Genomic DNA, 22,161 nt, shown 5'->3' on the forward strand with positions numbered 1-22,161 from the left:
CTATTCAATTCTATTTCAAAAACAATTCTATTCTAAATTAGTTGTTCTCTATGGAGATCTTTATAAGCACCTCTGTCCCAGGGAAACTTTGAAGAATTTTACTGCCATCTAGTGAGTACAAACTAGTCGTGCTGCTAACCCAACTACAAAGCACAGAGCAAACCCCACTGCAATAACCTAGGCCAGAAACACTGTCCTATGAGCACAGAATTTTCTATGAAAATTTTATATCTTGTTAATTTTTATTAAAATCCTGCTGGAATTTTTATAAAGTGAGTATATAACAATTATCTAAGAAATGCTCTGTATGGAACAGTTGTTTGTCTATTCAACCTCATTTAATTTTTTCTTCTCTTCTTTGGTAACCATTTCTTGAATTACCCTTTGAAGAAACATCTTTACCCTCAACCAGTGTGGTTGGTTAGGGTTGATATAATAAGTACCATCAAAGATGTATATGTATCTCAATTCTAGGTAAATCAACATATTCAATTCATATAAGTTTATCAATGTTGCAATAATTATTTTAAGATATATATCTGACCCAATTCAGGGCAATGATTTGTATGCCTTAGAATTTTACTGGTATGACTAGAAAGAAAAATCATCTTTTCTGTTAGGTAATATATTAAAAATTATCATTTATTTTATTTCATTTTTTTTTAGTAGAGAGGAGGGGAGATAGTGAGGCATGTGCCCCAATGAGGACCCACCTGGCAATGCTGTTCGTGGCCACTGTTCACATATTGAGTTATATTTAGTGCCTGAGACTGATGTACTCAGACCAACTGAGCTATCATCAGTGTCCAGGGCTGACAGCTTGAATCAACTGAGCCACTGACTGTGGGAGGGGAAAAGGGAGAGGAGGGGGAAAGAGGGGAGAAGCAAATGGTTGCTTCTCCTATGTGCTCTCAGTGAGGATCAAACCCAGCACATTCATACACTGGGCCAATGCTCTATCTACTGAGCCACTGGCCAGGGTTAAAAATGATCATTTAAACCAGAATGTTCAAGTTCATGTCATATAGACTACAAAAAGAAAGTCCGTATAGCATGTAGAAAATAGAATTATGAAAAGATATTAATGACAATATTTTTTCCCTAAAAATCTAGCTATGATCAAAGTTATACCTGCTCCCTGAGTTTCTCATTTATCTTTTAATTTAAGACCATTTTAGCGGGGGTTTTGTTATATGAAATAACAACAAAAAAACTAATAGAGATGAAAACTTTTTAAAATATATACAGCTGATGACGTCAGAGTAATGGCGTGGTAGGAAGCGATACCAATAAATCTCCCCCAAAACTCAACAAGATCTTCACCAGAAATGGAAAAACCTATCCTTGGAGCCTCCAGATGTTTTGCAATACACCCAAAGGTATGGTCGAGCAAAAAATTGGCTAAACATATAATCAAACCCCGAAGGAAATAGGGAATAAGAAATGCTCTGCCTTCCTCACTAACCTAAACAGGGCTGCTTTCACTGGGAACTGAGAATATAGAAACTAAGGTGGGCAAAGGGGGTGAATAGATCCAGGCCGTGGCACAAATGGCCGAACCAGGCTGTGGCACAGAGATCCAAGCTGAGGAAAAACTGTGCCTGTGGCAACCCAGTCAATACAAGCTAACACTCGCACCAAACCCAGACAAAGAAAGACAAGCGGGGCAGCCATTTTCCCCGATCTCCGAGTCCACGTGGGCAAATAGTGGTCGAGAGATTCCTCCGACTGCTTCAGCAGTGGGTGCCTGTGTTACCCCACAGAGAGGCAGAGTCAGGGGCCTTTGTGTGGGCCGAAAGTGGAATCTCCGGACTGCCCCAGCGCCCTGAAAAAGCCGCACACGGGGAGGGAGTGAGAGCCAATTCCAATGCTGGAACTTTTCCGTGTGGGCGGGGGTTTCACTCAGAGGGTGAGGTGGCTGGCCTGATACTCTGGTCTGTACACACAGATAGTGAGCAAGAGTTTCCTCCAAGCACCCCGGGAGTGGGTGCCCACCCATGTTACTGGACAGAGTGGCAGAGCCAGAGGTCTTTGAGTGGGCAGAAGCCCCGCCTGATTATGCTAGCAGCTCTGACTGACTGAGCCTTACCCAGAGCCCTGTGCTGAGTGGGAATAGAGTGGGGAGTTGCCAGCTCTTTGAGCCTCTTACTATCCAGGCAGAGGCAACAGCAGCCTCATAGCTGGATTATCAGGCTATTATTTGAGGAAGGAAAGACTAGGAGAGAGGCTTCAGGAACACGGACTCTCTCACTGTTGGAGCCTATAAATGCTAATAAGCCTCGACTGCCAACAAGACTGAAGCACAATACATGACATCGCCATAGAGACTTATCAACTGCAAACATCTACCTGAGTGTGCCAAAGGGGCAGAACCCGGGGTACAGAGTCACCGACCAGGAAGAGGGAGAGCAAAGAAAAAGAATGATAACCAATCAAAATCAAGAATAATCCGCAGACTTTATAACCTATCGCATTTTATTATATTTGTTCATTTGTTTCTCTTATCTTCATTCTTGATTTTTTTTCCTCCTCCTTTTGGTCATTTAACTCTCTGCGGATCTTACTCTCTCCTCTTCTTGAACTATACTACCCATAAGTGTTACATCTCCCATTATCTTTTCTTTCCTCTTCCTTTCTCTCTATGAGGGTAGCACTCCAAAACCCTTAACTCTCTCTCTCCTCTTTTTTTCTTCTTTTAGTGGTTCACTTTTTTCTCTCTCTCTCTCTCATTCTTTTCTCCCTCTATATTAGTTTCTTCCTTTCTCCTTTACATCTCCTCTCATTCAAACCTCAATAACGAACAAATTATCTTATCTGGGACTCAAACTTATGTTTGTGGCATTTTGAGGGGTTTTTACTTCACCTTTTAAACTCACTAGCAGTGCTGCCATCCCTGGCTCTCCATTTTATACAGTTCTTGTTCCACTAAATACAATAGTAACTTTTTAATTTGTCCCCCCATTTTCCTGTTTCTCTCTTATTCCTCTCATTATAACTCTTAGTCAACCAACACCTAAAAGATAATCATTTTATTCTTTTTTTTTAAATAATTTTATTTTTTTAATGGGGTGACATCAATAAATCAGGATACATATATTCAAAGATAACAAGTCCAGGTTATCAGGTCGTTCAATTATGTTGCATACCCATCACCCAAAGTCAGATTGTCCTCTGTCACCTTCTATCTAGTTTTCTTTGTGCCCCTCCCCCTCCACCTTTCCCATTCCAATTCCCCCCTCCCCCTGTAACCACCACACTCTTATCACTGTCTCTTAGTTTCACTTTTATGTCCCACCTACGTATGGAATAATGCAGTTCCTGGTTTTTTCTGATTTACTTATTTTGCTCCATATCATGTTATCAAGATCCCACCATTTTGCTGTAAATGTTCCGATATCATCATTTCTTATGGCTGAGTAGTATTCCATAGTGTATATGTGCCACATCTTCTTTATCCAGTCATCTATAATCATTTTATTCTTGACCCAAAATTTTCCTTATTTTCTTTTTGTGGGTCCATACCCCCCTTTTTTGTTTTTGTTTGTTTGTTTGTTTTTTGCCCCTTTACTACTTCTCCCAAATTCAGGCCCTCCATTACAGGCATTGTTTGTTCTATTTAGTACAATATAATTCACAGTTCACCACAAGATTTTCTCAAGAAAGAGGGGAGAGGAGAGGAGAGGACAAAAGGAGGGATAAGAATAATTTCCTTTTTTTAAATTTTAATTTAATTTTATTTTTCTTTATTTAATTATTAATTTTTTAAAAAACAACAACTCTTTTCAATTTTTATTTTTATTTTTTAACTTTTTATTCTTTATTAAATCTCATTAATACTATCAACAAAAACACCCTCAGATGCCATTAAGGAAGAGAAAATTGAATATCATGGATACAAAAGAAAGAGAGGTAACACAGTTAGATGAGGAAAAATCTATGGAGAAAAAATTAATTATATTGGAAACCTTGGAGTTAAATGACAGAGAATTTAAAATAGAAATCCTAAAAATACTCAGAGATATACAAGAAAACACAGAAAGGCAATTTAGGGAGCTCAGAAAATAACTCAATGAACACAAAGAATATATTTCCAAGGAATTGAAACTATAAAAACAAATCAAACAGAGATGAAAAACTCAATTCACAAGCTGAAAAAGGAGGTAACAAGCTTAGCTAATAGAAAAGGCCAGATAGAAGGTAGGATTAGTGAAATAGAAGACAAGCAACTTGAGGCACAACAGAGAGAAGAAGAAAGAGACTCAAAAATTTAAAAAATGAGATAGCCCTACAGGAATTATCTGACTCCATCAAAAAGAATAACATAAAAAATAATAGGTATATCAGAGGGAGAAGAGAGAGAAAATGGAATGGAGAACATACTCAAACAAATAATAGATGAGAACTTCCCAAGCCTGTGGAAAGAACTAAAACCTCAAATTCAAGAAGCAAACAGAACTCCAAGTTTTCTTAACCCCAACAAACCTACTCCAAGGTACATCATAATGTAATTGGCACAAACCAATGGCAAAGAAAAATTCTCAAGGCAGTCAGGGAAAAGAAGAATACAACATATAAAGGAAGGCCCATTAGATTATAATCAGATTTCTCAACAGAAACTCTACAAGCTAGAAAGGAGTGAACCCCAATATTTAAAGCCCTGAAAGAGAGGAACTTTCAGCCACGAATACTATACCCATCAAAGCTATCCTTCAAATAGGAAGGAGAAATAAAAACATTCACAGATACAGAGAAGATGAGGGAATTTATCATCAGAAAACCCCCACTCCAGGAATTACTAAAGGGGGTTCTCCAATCTAATACAAAGAACAAAAAAACAACAACACAAAGCCACAAGTAAAAGCTCCAAGAAGAACACAATAAAACCAAATTTAAACTGTGACAACAACAAAAAGAAAGAGGGGGAGAGGATGTAGATTAACAGTAGCATAGGACGATGGAGTGCAAAAGTACTCACAAAATAGTGTGCTACAATGAACATGGTAGGAATGCTTTTCATTACTTAAAGGTAACCACCACAGAAGCACATGATTTAAAAAAGATAGCAATAAAGGAAAGATGTATGGAATACAACCAAATAAAAACAAAAGATAGAAAAATGAAAGAGAAGGATGAAACAAGACACAAAACTAACAGAAAGCAATCTATAAAATGGCAATAGGGAACTCACAAGTGTCAATAATTACACTAAATGTAAACAGATTAAACTCACCAATAAAAAGGCACAGAGTAGCAGAATGGATTAAAAAAGAAAATCCAACAGTATGCTGCCTACAAGAAACTCATCTAAGTAACAAGGATAAAAACAAATTCAAAGTGAAAGGCTAGAAAACAACACTTCAAGCAAATAACATTAAAACAAAAACTGACAAAAATACAATCATACTTGGAGACCTCAATACACCGCTGACGGCTCTAGATCGGTCATCCAAACAGAGAATCAACAAAGAAATAGTGGCCTTAAACAAAACACAAAAGCACCTGGATATGATAGACATCTACAGGACATTTCACTCCAAAGTGACTGAGTATACATTTTTCTCCAGTGTACATGGATCATTCTCAAGAAATGACAATATGTTGGGCCACAAAAACAACATCAGCAAATTCAGAAAAATCAAAGTTGTACCAAGCATATTTTCTGATCATAAAGCCTTGAAACTAGAATTCAACTGCGAAAAAAAAAATACCACAGAAATGTGGAAACTAAACAACATACTTTTAAAAAATGAATGGGTCAAAGAAGAAATAAGTGCAGAGATCAAAAGATATATATATAGACAAATGAAAATGACAATATGACATATCAGAATCTATGGGATGCAGCAAAAGCAGTGATAAGAGGGAAGGTCATATCACTTCAGGCATACATGAACAAACAAGAGAGAGCCCAAGTGAACCACTTAACTTCACACCTTAAGGAACTAGAAAGAGAAGAACAAAGACAACCCAAAACCAGCCGAAGAAAGGAGATAATAAAAATCAGAGCAGAAATAAATGAAATAGAAAGCAGAAACACTATAGAAAAATTAATAGAACAAGGAGCTTGTTCTTTGAAAAGATCAACAAAATTGACAAACCCTTGGAAAGACTTACCAAGGAAAAAAGAGAAAGAACTCATATAAACAAAATCCAAAATGAAAGAGGAGAAATCACCACAGACACCGTAGATATACAAAGAATTATTGTAGAATACTACGAAAAACTTTATGCCACTAAATTCAACAACCTAGAAGAAATGGATAAATTCCTAGAAAAATACAACTTTCCTAGACTGAGTCAAGAAGAGCAGAAATCCTAAACAGACCTATTAGTAGAGAAGAAATAGAAAAAACCATTAAAAACCTCCCCAAAAATAAAAGCCCAGGCCCAGACGGCTATACCAGTGAATTTTATCAAACATTCAAAGAAGACTTGGTTCCTATTCTACTCAAAGTCTTCCAAAAAATTGAAGAAGAAGCAATACTTCCAAACACATTTTATGAGGCCAACATAACCCTCATCCCAAAACCAGGCAAGGATGGCACAAAAAAAGAAAACTACAGACCAATATCTCTAATGAATACAGATGCTAAAATACTAAACAAAATACTAGCAAATCGAATACAACAACATATTAAAAAAATAATACATCATGATCAAGTGGGATTCATCCCAGAATCTCAAGGATGGTTCAACATACGTAAAACGGTTAATGTAATACACCATATCAACAAAACAAAGAACAAAAACCACATGATCTTATCAATAGATGCAGAAAAGGCTTTTGATAAAATACAACACAATTTTATGTTTAAGACTCTCAACAAAATGGGTATAGAAGGAAAATATCTCAACATGATAAAGGCCATATATGATAAACCATCAGCTAACATCATATTAAATGGCACTAAACTGAAGGCTTTCCTCCTTAAATCAGGAATAAGACAAGGTTGTCCACTCTCTCCACTCTTATTTAATGTGGTACTAGAGGTTCTAGCCACAGCAATCAGACAACACAAAGAAATAAAAGTCATCCATATCGGAAAAGAAGTAAAGGTATCACTTTTTTGCAGATGATATAATCCTATACATCGAAAACCCCAAAGAATCCACAAAAAGACTACTAGAAACAATAAGCCAATAGAATAAGGTCGCAGGATACAAAATTGCATACAGAAGTCAATAGCCTTTCTATATGCCAACAATGAAACATTTGAGAACGAACTCAAAAGAATAATCCCCTTCACAATTGCAACAAAAAAATAAAATACCTAGGAATAAACATAACAAAGAATGTAAAGGACTTATATAATGAAAACTATAAACCATTGTTAAGGGAAATCGAAAAAGATATAATGAGATGGAAGAATATTCCTTGTTCTTGGTTAGGAAGAATAAATATAATCAAGATGGCCATATTGCCCAAAGCAATATACAAATTTAATGTAATTCCCATCAAAATTCCAATGACATTTTTTAAAGAAATGGAACAAAAAATCATCAGATTTATATGGAACTATAAAAAAACCCGAATAGCCAAAGCAATCCTAAAGAAAAAAAATGAAGCTGGGGGCGTTACAATTACAATACCTGACTTCAAACTATATTATAGGGCCACGACAATCAAAAAAGCATGGTATTGGCTGAAAAATAGACACTCAGATCAATGGAACAGAATAGAAAACTCAGAAATAAAACCACATATATATAGTCAAATAATTTTTGATAAAGGTGCCAACAACACACAATGGAGAAAAGGAAACCTCTTCAATAAATGGTGCTGGGAAAACTGGAAAGCCACATGCAAAAGAATGAAACTGGACTACAGTTTGTCACCCTGTACTAAAATTAACTCAAAATGGATCAAAGATCTAAACATAAGACCTGAAACAATTAAGTACATAGAAGAAGACATAGGTATTAAACTCATGGACCTGGGTTTTAAAGAGCATTTTATGAATTTGACCCCAAAGGCAAGAGAAGTGAAGGCAAAAATTAATGAATGGGACTACATCAGACTAAGAAATTTTTGCTCAGCAAGAGAAACTGATAACAAAATAAACAGACAGCCAACTAAATGGGAAATGATATTTTCAAACAACAGCTCAGATAAGGGCCTAATATCCAAAATTTACAAAGAACTAATAAAACTCAACAACAAACAAACAATCCAATAAAAAAAATGGGAAGAGGACATGAACAGATACTTCTCCCAGGAAGAAATACAAATGGCCAACAGATATATGAAAAGATGCTCATCTTCACTAGTTATTAGAGAAATGCAAATCAAAACTGCAATGAGATACCACCTCACACCTGTTAGATTAGCTATTATTAACAAGACAGGTAATAGCAAATGTTGGAGAGGCTGTGGAGAAGAAGGAAGCCTCATCCACTGTTGGTGGGAATGTAAAGTAGTACAACCATTATGGAAGAAAGTATGGTGGTTCCTCAAAAAACTGAAAATAGAACTACCTTATGACCCAGCAATCCCTCTACTGGGTATATACCTCAAAAACTCAGAAACATTGATACGTAAAGAGACATGCAGCCCCATGTTTATTGCAGCATTGTTCACAGTGGCCAGTACATGGAAACAACCAAAAAGCCCATCAATAGATGACTGGATAAAGAAGATGTGGCACATATACACTATGGAATACTACTCAGCCGTAAGAAATGATGACATCGGATCATTATAGCAAAATGGTGGGATCTTGATAACATTATACGAAGTGAAATAAGTAAATCAGAAAAAACCAGGAACTGCATTATTCCATACTTAGGTGGGACAGAAAAACGAGACTAAGAGACATTGATAAGAGTGTGGTGGTTACGGGGGGAGGGGGGAGAGGGAGAGAGAAAGGTGGAGGGGGAGGGGCACAAAGAAAACTAGATAGAAGGTGACAGAGGACAATCTGACTTTGGGTGATGGGTATGCAACATAATTGATTGACAAGATAACCTGGACATCTTATCTTTGAATATATGTATCCTGATTTATTGATGTCGCCCCATTAAAAAAATAAAATTAAATTAAATTTTAAAAAAAATCAAAAGATATACAGCCAACTGGTGGTCAAGACTTTGTTGGCATAAAAGTGTTGAGACTAAAGAGAGGGAAACCAAATATATTAGTATATTTTTTTTTTTATAAAAGTAAGTCAAATAATGTTAATAGGGGAGGACGATGGCTAAAAAAGCTGAGAAAATAAACTGGACTGTCTTAATGCAATATTGGAATTCAGAGTAAGATTACTTTTTAAGACAGGGATGAAGTGGATATTGATAGCATTTTAAACAATGTAATGTAAATGATTGAGAAACAGTCGATTACATTTTAGCATTTTTTGTTGTTGCTGGTTCCTGTGGCTTATTTTATACTTACAAGTTGTCAAAATTCCCTTTGAGTAGTGTGTAGGTGGTGTACAGAGTGAGTAGGGAGCAGACAAAAAAACATTTGCTTGAAGTACTAGTTTGCCTGTTCCTGGAACAAAAGAAAGTATTTGTCTTGAGGACTGTAATTATTAATTATTCACCTTTGATTTCCCAGAGCCTAGAATGATATCAGACAAATAGACTTACTTTTATTTGTCTCTAGAAAATAAAAGCATAATAAATAAAAGGCATCTTCTCATGAATGAATATTAAGAAACAGTAAGTCTCCTTTCTTCCTGTTAAATATATGTCATCTCCAGATCCTTGAAGCATCTTCCTAACATCCTCACAGCAGTCCTCTAAGATGGATGATCTGGCTCTTATCTGTACAGTTTGTCTCCATGTATATATTCTGACCATCTATTTATTCACATTGTACCAAGGGAAGCTAGAAAGGAAGAGGAAGGTGAATAAAATTTTGTAAGGTAGAAGGGTTTAATACTTCTTTGAGGGTTGCCAGACATATAAGGGATGTGGATTAAATTTGAATTTCAGATAAATGACACATCATTTTTAAATATCGCATTGCTCATGATTATCCTAAGATATATTTGCTACTTATTCCAAAATTAAGTTTTAACTAACTTTTTAAATTTTCTAAGTCTGGTAAACTTACATTTGACTTACATTGTCTGTCTTCTATCTTTAATGTGATGAAGTCATAAGAAGGTATGTGTGTAAGACCAAACACTGTACTTTTTTGGTGTGACCTCAGAATTATAGCTTTAAGCGTAATCTTGAATCAATCATATATATATATTTTTAATTCCAGACCTAGGAAATATTGGTATTACAATGCTGTAAATTAATAATGAGAGCTGGATATCTTTAATGGTAGAGAATTTGGTTGATGGGCGGTAACAAAGTTTGGGTCTATAGACAAATTAGAAATAAGGGGTTGTAGTATCAGAGCTCCAAGATTTCACTCATTTTCATCATACCTTACTGTCTGCCTCAGCTCTTGTTTCATACTTTATAGTTTTCTGCTTTGTCACAGAGAGGGTCTTATCTTCTTTATCTAAAAGACTCCCATATTTTTCACAAGAACAGTTCTGCAAGGCAATGTTTTTTGGATTGCAATAAATTAATAAATAAACTCAAGTCTTGGCTTTAGTCCTAGTGTCAATTATGAATATCTTTTTGTTTATACATATTTTGCATCATGTAGAAAAAAACTGCCTTTCTTTGTCTAAATTTGCCTACCCACTTGGAAACATCAAGCACAGGAAATTCAAACCACTATTAATTTTTCTGCCATAACTTTTCTTTTCCCAAATATTTGTAATGTTTCCCCAGAACATGTGACTCCATAATGTTATTCTCAGCATCTGTGCTTGGATAACAGGCTTAGGAGACCCTTCAGATTTTCAATGCAGGAACTGCACATTGATAACTTAAAACTCTCAATAACCGGGTTCTAGAGCCCCTTCACTGACCATCTGCCTGGGAAGCCATGTCTATTCTATGTATGCTTCCTAGAGAAACCTCTTAGATGGTAGTGACTTCTCCATATATCAAATTCTTTCTAAAAAGGCACCAAACATTTAAAGGCAGCATTATTTTATCTAATATTATATCATTTTTAAAAAGCAGAGAGTCTGGGATTATTTTTTTATTTTATTTATTTATTTATTTATTTTTAATATATAATAAAATACTACTCAGCCACAAGAAATGATGACATAGTATCATTTACAACAACATGGATGGACCTTGATAATATTATACTGAGTGAAATAAGTAAATCAGAAAAAGCTAAAAACTATATGATTTTACACATAGGTGGAATACAAAACTGAGACTTATGGACATAGATAGGAGTGCAGTGATTACCAGACAAAGAGGGCATAGGATAGGGTATAAAAAGAGGCAAATATAAGTTGTCAAAAATGATTTTATTTTGGGTGATGGGTATACATAATCGACTATTCAAATGATGTGGAGATGTTTAACTGATACCTGTGTATTCTTGTTTATCAATGTCATTCTGTTAAATTTAATTTTCTAAATAAATTTTTTTTTTAGTTTTAAAAGAAAAAATGAGTTTCACAAGAATTCCTTCCCAAGGTCACATGTGGATAAATGGAACGGTAGACATGAATACATTTCTTCTGATTGTGTCAGGGTTCCAACTCTCCTTCTCTCAGGCTCTTCAGAAAAGAGGACTGAGTGAGGAGGCATCCATGAAGAGAAAGGTGAGGGAGACAGTAATCTTGGAGAGACACAAAGAAAAAAATGTGGGAATCATTTTCTTTTGTCTTTCCAGGAATGAGATCTGGACATTAAGGTAGCCCAAAATTGTTTCCAAGAAAGTGAAGAGTGCATTCCAAGTTCCAGAGTTGAGTGGGATGCTGCAAGAATTTGAACGTGCAGAGAATCTAGTAAAGGATGTGGTTGTGGGATTCTTGTAATTTCAGAACAGAATGGGAGAGTAGATGTTATTTCTATATCAGAATAAAAGGGAAAAGGTAGTCCTGAGAAAAATGGATAAATATCCTGTGATGAAGATGTGAACATATATAAGGTAGAATGGCTAGGCATCCTCTCATTTACCAGTTGACAGCCTCACAGGGCAACGCTCCCTAGTTTCCACTCAAGAAAATGATAGGTTTCAGTGTTTCCTATTTTGCTTTTAACAACATCATTGAAAACTTTTGTCATTTCATATCTCAAAGAGCTTTCATATTACTGGGGTGATAATTTACAGGATCATCAAATAACCATGTTTTGATCTCTTTTTAGAAGTGTGGTGACTATTAGGTAACTTAAACTTAGTTACATGTGTTCTTCCCAAACATGCATACATACAATAGTTCTTAAGTGATCTACTCACTTCTGTCCCATTAACTCATGTTCTTCCCAGTCAATTTCCATATTCTTTCTCACAATGTCACAAGACACACAGGCCCTATGTAACTGGCCTAATTGTGTAATTTTCCCTACAGTGGACTTGATGTTGAATGTACTCAACATTCTTTCAAATGTTGTTTCTGTGGATCAGAGACAAGTGAGAGTTGGCTTTCATGTATGTTTAAGAATGTGTATCTATGTAATTTTTCTGCTTTTAATGTCTTAGGCTCCCAAAACTTCTCTTTGGGAGAATATTACTGGGAAGTTGATGTGTCTGGGAAGATTGCCTGGATCCTGGAGGTATACAGTAAAACAAAGTAAGCTAAATAGAACACAAAAGCTCTGAGTTTGTTTTCAACCCAAATGCAAATTACTCAAATGTTTACTCCAGATACAGACCTGAAAATGGCTATTGGGTTGTAGGGTTACAGAATGAATCTGAGTACAATGCCTTTGAGGACTCTTCCACCTCTGATCCCAAGGTCTTGATTCTTTAGATGGCTGTTTCTCCACATTGTGTTGGAGTTTTCCTAGACTATGAAGCAGGCAGTGTTTTATATTTTAATGTCACAAACCATGAGTCACTTATCTACAAGTTCTCTAAATGTTACTTATCTCAGACTTCTCATTAATATTTTAATTCTCAGAACTCTTCAGGCATCATCACCCTGTGCTTACCAAGGTCCTGAACCTTCTCTTTTTCTCAACCACTTCTTGCAGTGCTCCTTGTCCTGGGGCACACCTCATGCACCTGAATTCATCTGCACCATCTGACCACTTCTTCCATTCTTTCTCCTTTTATTTAGAATGATTTTGCATTAATTAGTTTGCAAGAGCTGCCCTAACAGTGTATCACACACTAGGTGACCTAACAAAAATAGAGAAGGGAGATTGGGCTTCACTTTGAATATAATATGGAAAGATAGAAATTTATAGCCAATGAGCAAGGTCAGGAGTTAGTAAATAAAAAATATTACTAGGATAACTCTTTGCTAAAATGACCTGACCAAATCTTTGCAGAAGGCAAGCCAGGGTGATACAATGTTGAAGTTGGTTAGAACAGGGGTGGGGAATTTTTATTAAACTGAATCAATAAGAATTTGGCTAAAATTGTACAATGCAGAGATGGACACCAGAAGCCTAGAAGTTATGGTTAAATAAGAAGAAAATTCAGAAGACCCAGACTAAAATTTGGTAAAGGAGAAAACCTTTGTCCCCACCCAGGCTCCCCTTCCCAAACCTGACATAATGGGTGTTTTCAGGACTCTACAAAGGTCTATTGTGATGGCCTCCACTGCTGAATATATGGATATTATCAGTATTGGTATGTCATCTATGTACCTTTGCTGGACTTTGCCCTGAACCCATGATGGGAATTGCTACAGAAGAACATTTTCATGGGACATGTAGAGGCCTGTAAACCTATGTGATCAGCCCTGGTTGGTTGGCTCAGTGATAGAACATTGACCTGGTATGTGAAAGTCCTGGGTTCAATTCCTGGTCAGGTCTCACAAGAGAAGCAACTATCTGCTTCTCCTCCATTCCCCTGCCCCTTCCCCCTTTCTCTCTCTTTCCCTCCTGCAGCCATGGCTCAATTGATTCGAGAGTGTTGGCCCCAGGTACTGAGGATGACTCAGTGAAACCTTCACATCAGATGCTAAAAATAGCTCAGTTGTGAGCATGGACCCCAGATGGGCAGAAAATCTAGCCCCAGACAGGGGTCACCAGGTGGATCCTTATTGTGGCACATGTGGAAGTATGTCTATCTCTCCTCCTCTCACTTAAAAAATAAGAAAGAAAAACCTATGTGATCATCTGCCTAATGCCATTGGGCTAGCTGTTTGGTTGGGGCTCTGGGGAACCTCAGACTGGCATTGAAAACAAGACCCCCTGTGGAAAAGACATATTGGGATAAAAATCAGTTCTGCTTCTAATGAATTTTTTGTTACCCATGTGGATGCTCACCAGAGAGGCTCCCATGATTGCCCAAGAAAATACAGTGTGTCAGTAAAGTCATGGTGCACTTTTGACTGGTCAAAGGAAAGCAACAAAAGATGATAGAAATGTGAAATCTGCACCAAATAAAAGGAAAACCCTCCCAGTTTCTATAGGATGATGTGGCAACATGTGTGCATGAGCAGATGATGACGTAACACCGTGTATACAGTAGAGCAGCCCACGGCCATGCCAGTTGAGATGTGGACGGTACAGAGGAAAGTTCAGTGTGTTCTGTGGCTCGCTAAATTCAAATCCATGACTAAAGTGCAACGTGAATATCGGCACGTTTATAACAAAGCGCCACCACATAGGAATAACATTACTCGGTGGGATAAGCAGTTGAAGGAAACCGGCAGTTTGGTGGAGAAACCCCGTCCTGGTAGGCCATCAGTCAGTGATGAGTCTGTAGAGGCTATATGGGATAGCTACCTAGGGAGCCCTAAAAAATCTGTGTGTGAGCCCACATTGAACTGCACTGAATAGGTATGAAACTGGGAGAGTTTTCCTTTTATTTGGTGCAGATTTCACATTTTTATCATCTTTTGTTGCTTTCCTGTGACCAGTCAAAAGTGCACCATGACTTTACAGACACACTGTATAATCAATGAGAAGACCATGCCTATCTATTAATGTGAAGACTAAAGTGTTCACCTGAATTCATGAGAGGATAACCCTTGAAAATACAGATGTTATCTCAGATTGGGCCTATACACATGGACTGCCACTGTGGTAAGAACATGTTGAAATAGCATAAAGAAAGCTGTCCCACCTATCAGATTCTGGCCAAGGCTAAAAACACCACCAGACTGAGATTCCTCAAGTCAAAGAATGGGTATGTTCTTGTCAGGTAAATCATACTGCCTCACATTGAGCTTCTAGTTCCATCAGAGGACAACAATAAAAAAAGAAAGTTCACTGTATCTTGCTTGCAGGTGGCACTTTTTTGCATTTGATCTAGACATCACTTGCATTCCATTGACTCAAGCCACACTATCCAGGCCTTACAATACTATATATCTTTCTTGTTTAGGTTTCCTGAGCATGTTACATCTGATAGTGGCCCTGGATTTGCTGTTCAAGCTACACATCAGTGGGCTCCATCAAGGGTTATATGACAGACTCTTCATGCTTCAAATCACACCCAATTCACAAGAACACTGAGGGCAGGCTTATGCAGCTGATGGGGGAGGACAAGACAACCCCAGCCTGCGTGATACATCTCAGGCTAGCAACCTGGGGTCTCACGGCAACATTTCCCCAATAGTTCTACTTGTCATTTGTGCCATGTGAGAACAGGCTTTCTGCCCTCTTTCTTCAATTATGTGTTCTTCTTTTAAAATTTTGACCTCTCTAAGTTTGTGGGAGATCTTACAGCCCTTTCATCACCTTTCTAAAGTTTCAGTTAAATAGGGGATTAAAATGACTACTAAGTAGCAGGAATGGGAGATACATTTTTATGTTAACTGATTCTTAAACATGGTGTGTCTATTTGATTAAGTGGTCTAAAAAAATTTTTTTTGGTATAAATGCTTTTCTCCCTCTTGCATATGATCCTTCTGGACCGAAAGTTCTGGAGAGAATAGAAATGTGAAGTTCATTATTAAATGGGGCATGTCGATAACAACAACCATAAAAAAAGAAAGTTAAAATCCCGGTACCTATGAAGACATAAGGGTGGGGGGACATTAATGATCTTTCAGAACTGCTCCTGAAAGATTTCCCCTTCTCCTGAATAAAAACCAGTTGCAGCCTTTCCAAGTTGCTATGAACACTTTGGATTCAAACTGAGTGCTGAGTTCACAGTTCCACAGCTCTGACTATGAGATGACAGGGGATGAGTTGGCTCTTGCACTGTCCTCTCGGACACTTTACTTACAGATGTCATCCACACTCACCAGGCTGATACACTAATGTCGTAAAGAAGAGAATCTGAAGCTGAGGCTGACTGCCTGTGTCAGTTCTGAAGCCAAAAGCTGAAGGGAATTATTTCATCTAGTCTGGAAACCCATGGTGAAGGTTACATTGGGAGCTCTGTTAACCTGTTAGCTAACAGATATACATACTGCTTGGGGTGCCTTCACATCATGCACTCTGGTTCTAGGGAACCACATGTATCCCTGAAATTATACTCTTTGTATGTATACACCCACTATCCTGACATTGCCTCATCCCTCCAGAAAGCTTCAGGTCTGTGTTATGATCAGAACTGTACTGTTCCTGGATTAATAGTCTTCAACCAGATAAAATAAAAACAATTTTTTAAAAAAGACTGGAAAATTTTAATTTATTTTTCAGTATTGGTACAAGTTTACACAAATAGACTAATTAAAAATACCTCAAATACAAGAACATACTTGTGCCTCTGAGAATTTGTCTCAACTGACTGTGTCTGAATGGTCTTTCCAATCTCCATGGGACTCAATATCCACACACTACCACAACCACCAAAGTACATTTCCTCTCAAGGGAAAGGAGTCAATATGATTTTCTTCCCTTGTCTGGGAATGAGAAATACAGGGGCTCATATGATCTGAGTTGAATTTCCTAGGAATAAAAGGAAATGCATAAATGTTTTCATTTCACTCCTAACAGAACTTCTCCCAATCTGAAATTTTGCTTGTTTCCCACTACTCCTGTAAAGCAAGAGACAGAAGACAGAGTTTGGTGAGTTGAAAACTATAGTCAATTAGAGAAGAGGAAAACCCAACACTGGCTCTGCAATTTGTCAAACAAGGTAGCCATTCATTCACTCAGTGGCCAGGTAGGATCTGTGCCTTTGAAAATATGACTCTGGAAGAAGGAGTCTTTCTAATAGCAATGATTCCATAACAAGGTAGCAGTTCCTGGCAGAAAATTACTGATTTCAAGTGTAAAACAACTAATGTAATCAGTAATTCAGCAAGTAATTCAACAGAAAAAAAGAGCTCTTTGGGTAAAAAGAACTGAGGTCAGATTAGGTTGTGACTGAAGCAGCGGCCTTGGTTTGGATGTTTTCCTTTGACACCCTCTGTAGTTTTAATGATTAGTGGGTTATTTTCCCCCTTAAATTATTCCCAGTGACTGTGAGGAAATGTGCTTCTTGTCAAGATGCAGTAAGTCTGTGCTCCCAGAGACAGAGTTGCAATCTAGCCCAAATTATACAGACATTTTGGGTGCTTTCTCAGTCTACCTGCTGCTTTTCATGCTACAGGAGATGAGGTCACCATCCTTTGAGGGAGACTTTCACTAACTCTGTTATTGTTATTCTAACATGTTCAGTGCCTGTAGGAGTTTAGTCTACATTAAACCTGGCAATATAACTTAAACTATACATTCTTATGGACATGTGTGCAGGGATGGGGATGCCTTTGATAGTGGAAACTGGTTACATTCCTCCTAGTTAAATGCTTTGGTCATTTTGACTAATTAAAGATTCTAAATGACTAAACTATTCCCTAAATAAGAGAAGTTCATTATGTTAAGCTTTTACTGGGTTCTTGGTAAGGGTATCACAAATCCTATGTCTCAATCCAGTCTTCCCTTCTTGTGCACAAAATTATAGATTCCTGCCCAATGCAATAATATAGAGCTGTATGACATCCACAAAATCTACTTCCTTTATTTTTTTTTCTTTTTAAATTATTTTAGGCCCTGGCCAGTTTGCTCAGTGGTAGAGTGTTGGCCCAGTGTATGGAAGTCCTAGGTTCAATTCCCAGCCAGGGCACACAGGAGAAGTGCCCATCTGCTTCTCCACCCTTCCCCCTCTTCTTTCTCTCTATCTGTCTCTTCCCCTCCATCAGCCAAGGCTCCATTGGAGCAAAGTTGGCCCAGGCACTGAGGATGGCTCCATGGCCTCCACCTTAGGCACTAGTATGGCTCCCATTGCAATGGAGCAATGCCCCAGATGAGTAGAGCATCACCCCTTAGTGGGCTTGCCAGGTGGGTCCCGGTTGGGCCCATGTGGGAGTCTGTCTCTCTGCCTTCCTGCTTCTCACTTTAGAAAAATACAAAAAAAATTTTTTTTAATGTATTAGTTAAATTTAATGGGTTGACATTGATCAATAAGAGTACATAGGTTTCAGATGAACATCTCTATAGTATTTGAACTATTGATTATGTTGTATACCCATCACTCAAAGTCAAAGGGACCATATATTTGTCCCTTCTTACTCCCCTTTCCTCAACTGCTCTCCCGTTGGTAACCACTTCATTTTTATCTACTTTCTTTTCTTAAAGGCTATTTGGAGGAATGTGTGAATTTATTGGGGAGAATAAGAACTAATCCTCTCCAAAACTGGTTTGAGGATGGCTCAAGTTGTGCTGTGCTTCTCCATTGCTTCACTCCTGGTATCACCATTACTGATTCCCTCTCAAAAGTAATTATAAAATAGATCACACAGTGGCATTAAATCTAAAAGAATAGCTTCAATGCAAAAGGCACCGCAAAAGGTAGGTTCTGTTTAGTGCAAAGCTTGAGACTACAAATAAAATCATTGGGGTAAAACTTCTTTAGTATTATTTATTTCATCTCTATGAGGTGAGAATCTGCTCTGCTTGACTTTGCTTAAGCCAAATAACAGATATTATCTAATGTATGCAATGGAAGCATTGCTAGTGTGACTAATGGGTAGAGCTATCTCCCCTACTAATATTAAGAAACAGAGATTCTCCCAAGGTTGAGAGCATTGCCCCTGAAGCTATAAATCATCTTGTGAGCTCACCGCTCTCTGCCTGAGTCAGGAAAATGTTGCTCTCTTGTCCCTGAGCAATTTCTGGTAGATTCGTTCTCTTACATTCACATCCCAGTAAGCATCTATGCTAATCTGAACTGTATTTTAGTACAGTGTATAAAAAGCTCCCACAGCACCTACAGCACTGTAATATGTCCTTTTTTCCTTTCTTCTTCATTATTCTACTGCTTTATTAATACTCATTTTATCCATTCTCTTTCATTCTCTGAAACAATATTTGCGGCGTTATAAAGCTCACTCTCCATTTAATATTTTTATTCTCTCTTCCTTTCTCCAGCCCTCCCTCTCTTCCTTCTCTTCATACATAATTTTTCTCCATTTGAACCTGGGCCTATTCTACATAATCTGCTTTAAGAAAGGAACACAGTTATTTAGGTTTCATCACATGAAACTGTTTACCTAAAAAAAACAACCATTTGCTTTGGTTTATTAAGAAATATATAATATATAAAGGAATGAAGGGAAAATGGCAAAGAAAAGGGGGCATTAACAAGTCAACTCTATAAGTGCCAGCTCATCTAGAGGACAGGAGATCTTTTCATGCAGGAACCCTGAATGTGACAGTTGTATTCCTCAACCATGTACAGTACCAGTGTAAAATTGTTATCTTTCTTTCTTTTTTATTTAGAAAATTAAATTTAACAGGGTAACATTGGTCAACAAGAGTATATAGATTTTGGGTAAACATCACCACATTATTTGAACAGTCAATTATGTTGTTTGTATACCCATCACCCAAAATTAAATTATCTTCTGTCACCTTATAGTTGTCCCTCTTAATATCCTTCCCCAAACTCCTCTGCCTGGTAACTATTGAACTCTTATCTATGTCCATGAGTCTCAATTTTGTATCCTACATATGTGTGAAATCATATAGTTTTTAGCTTTTAATGATTTACTTATTTCACTCAGTATAATGTTACCAAAGTCCATCCATGTTATAAATGATACTATGTCATTGTTTCTTATGGCTGAGTAGTATTCCATTGTATATATGTACCACATCTTCTTTTTTCAATCCTCTATTGAAAGGGCTCTTTGGTTATTTTCATGCCTCAGCCACTGTAAATCACACTGCAATGAACATGGGGGTACATGTGTCTTTATGTACCAATGTTTTTGAGTTTTGTGGGTAGGTACCCAGGAGAGAGATTGCTGGGTCATATGATGATTCTATTCTTAATTTTTTAAAGAACCACCATACTTTCTTCAATAATGGTTGCACTAATTTACATTCACACCAACAGTGAATGAGGGTTCTTTTTTCTCCACAGCCTCTCCAACACTTGTTATTACCTGTCTTATTGATAATAGCTAATCTAACAGGTGTTAGGTAATATTCCATTGTAGTTTTGTTTTGAATTTCTTAACAGCTAGTGAAGATGAACATTTTTTAATATACCTGTTGGCTATTTGTACATCTTTTCGGGAGAAGTGTCTGTTCACATCCTCTCCCCATTTTTTTATTGAATTGTTTGCTTGTTTGTTGCTGTGTTTTGTGAATTGTTATCTTTCATTGCACATTTTGACAGCTGATTTGTCCTCAGGACTCTAAAACCAGCAGATCCCAGACTGAAGAGACCATGTATAACTGGAGTTGTTACAACCCCAGCTCCTTTATCCTTGTTGGAATACCTGGCCTGGAGAAGTTCCACATATGGATCGGAATTCCCTTTTGTGTCATCTATGTTGTGGCTATTGCGGGCAACTGCATACTCCTCTACCTCATTACAGTTGAGCACAGCCTCCATGAACCCATGTTTTTCTTCCTCTCTATGCTGGCTACCACAGACCTTGTCTTGTCCACTGCCACAGTGCCGAAACTGCTCAGTAACCTCTGGCTTGGCTCCAAGGAAATAACCTTCTCTGGTTGTCTCACTCAGATGTTCTTCCTCCATTTCAGCTTTGTAGTAGACTCAGCCATTCTTACGGCCATGGCATTTGATCGCTATGTGGCCATCTGCTTCCCCTTAAGATACACCACCATCCTGACTCCACAGGTGATCATCAAGCTTGTGGTGAGCATTGTTGTGAGGAGCTTCTCTGTTATCCTGCCAGATGTTTTCCTGCTGAAACGGTTACCTTTCTGCAGGACACGTGTCATCCCACACACATACTGTGAGCATATAGGGGTTGCTCAGCTCTCTTCTGCTGACATCTCCATCAACATCTGGTATGGATTTGCTGTGCCTCTCATGACGGTCATCTCTGATGTAATCTTTATTGCTGTTTCCTATGCTTTCATCCTCCATGCTGTCTTTCACCTCTCATCCCAGGGTGCCCGTCAAAAGGCCCTCAGCACTTGTGGCTCTCATATCTGTGTTATACTCATGCTATATATACCTGCCTTCTTCTCTATCCTTGCTCATCGTTTTGGTCACAGTGTCCCTCGAAACATGCTCATTCTATTTGCCAATCTCTATGTGGCTGTTCCTCCTGCTCTAAATCCTGTTGTGTATGGAGTAAAGACCAAGCAGATTCGGGAAAAATTTATTCTTCTTTTGTCTTTGAAGGAGACAAAATGAGTGGCAGGACCACTGAAAGAGAAATTTAGGTAAAATTGATTAGGTGAAATTTTATATAATACAGAAAGATATAAAATTACAGTTGTAACTTCTATTAATTTAAAATTTTAGACTTGTACCCATCTGCAAAATATAGGCAGGAGTAAGAGGGGGAAAAGAAAATCTTTGAGATTTCTAGAAAAATCAAGGGTTTTCTTGGGCTAGTTTTCTTTCTACTTGTGTGAACGTGATGATGAATATAGAAGAGCACAGAAACTAAGGTTTTAATTTTTCCTAGTGCTGATTTTGAGATATTTGAAAGTTAGATATTTTTTAACACACAACTCATCCCTGTGTTCCTAAGTTTCTGAATTAAAGGGCAAGCTTCTTGCCTTTCCCCTTTAAGTAGCTGTCAATTCTCTCCACTACAACTATCAAACTTACTGCTGCACACTTCAGTCCTGATTCTACACCTTATTAATTCCTCCTCCTGTTTTCTTTACTTGCTTTACTTCTTTCTTGCCCATCTCAGATTACATAAAATTGATTACATTTTGTATCTATTTTCATTTGCATGCTCCAAGAAAGTCTCACTACCCTTGGCCCATAGTTCCTTAGTATTAATATATTGAATTAAAATA

At 37.5% G+C, this 22,161-nt stretch overlaps 1 protein-coding gene and 1 pseudogene across 2 annotated transcripts in view; both read left to right on the forward strand.

Moving 5' to 3' along the window:
• Positions 1 to 12,977, forward strand: part of LOC136319626 (E3 ubiquitin-protein ligase TRIM22-like) — a 33,045-nt pseudogene extending 20,068 nt beyond the window's left edge.
• LOC136318467 (olfactory receptor 52H1-like) overlaps positions 1 to 21,541 on the forward strand; it is a 31,828-nt gene extending 10,287 nt beyond the window's left edge. Inside the window, exons 1-2 of one of the 2 annotated variants that reach the window (XM_066250807.1) lie at positions 16,864 to 16,950; positions 20,564 to 21,541. In XM_066250807.1, coding sequence (XP_066106904.1) covers positions 20,600 to 21,541 — 942 coding nt within the window. In that variant the 5' untranslated portion in view covers positions 16,864 to 16,950; positions 20,564 to 20,599. Of the gene's footprint in view, positions 1 to 16,863; positions 16,951 to 20,563 lie in introns of those variants that run through there. The other variant, XM_066250806.1, reaches the window with a different exon arrangement.
• The last annotated feature ends 620 nt before the right edge of the window (positions 21,542 to 22,161 follow it).

Source organism: Saccopteryx bilineata, chromosome 1, assembly GCF_036850765.1.
Source record: "Saccopteryx bilineata isolate mSacBil1 chromosome 1, mSacBil1_pri_phased_curated, whole genome shotgun sequence".
In the NCBI taxonomy this organism is placed as follows: domain Eukaryota; kingdom Metazoa; phylum Chordata; class Mammalia; order Chiroptera; family Emballonuridae; genus Saccopteryx; species Saccopteryx bilineata.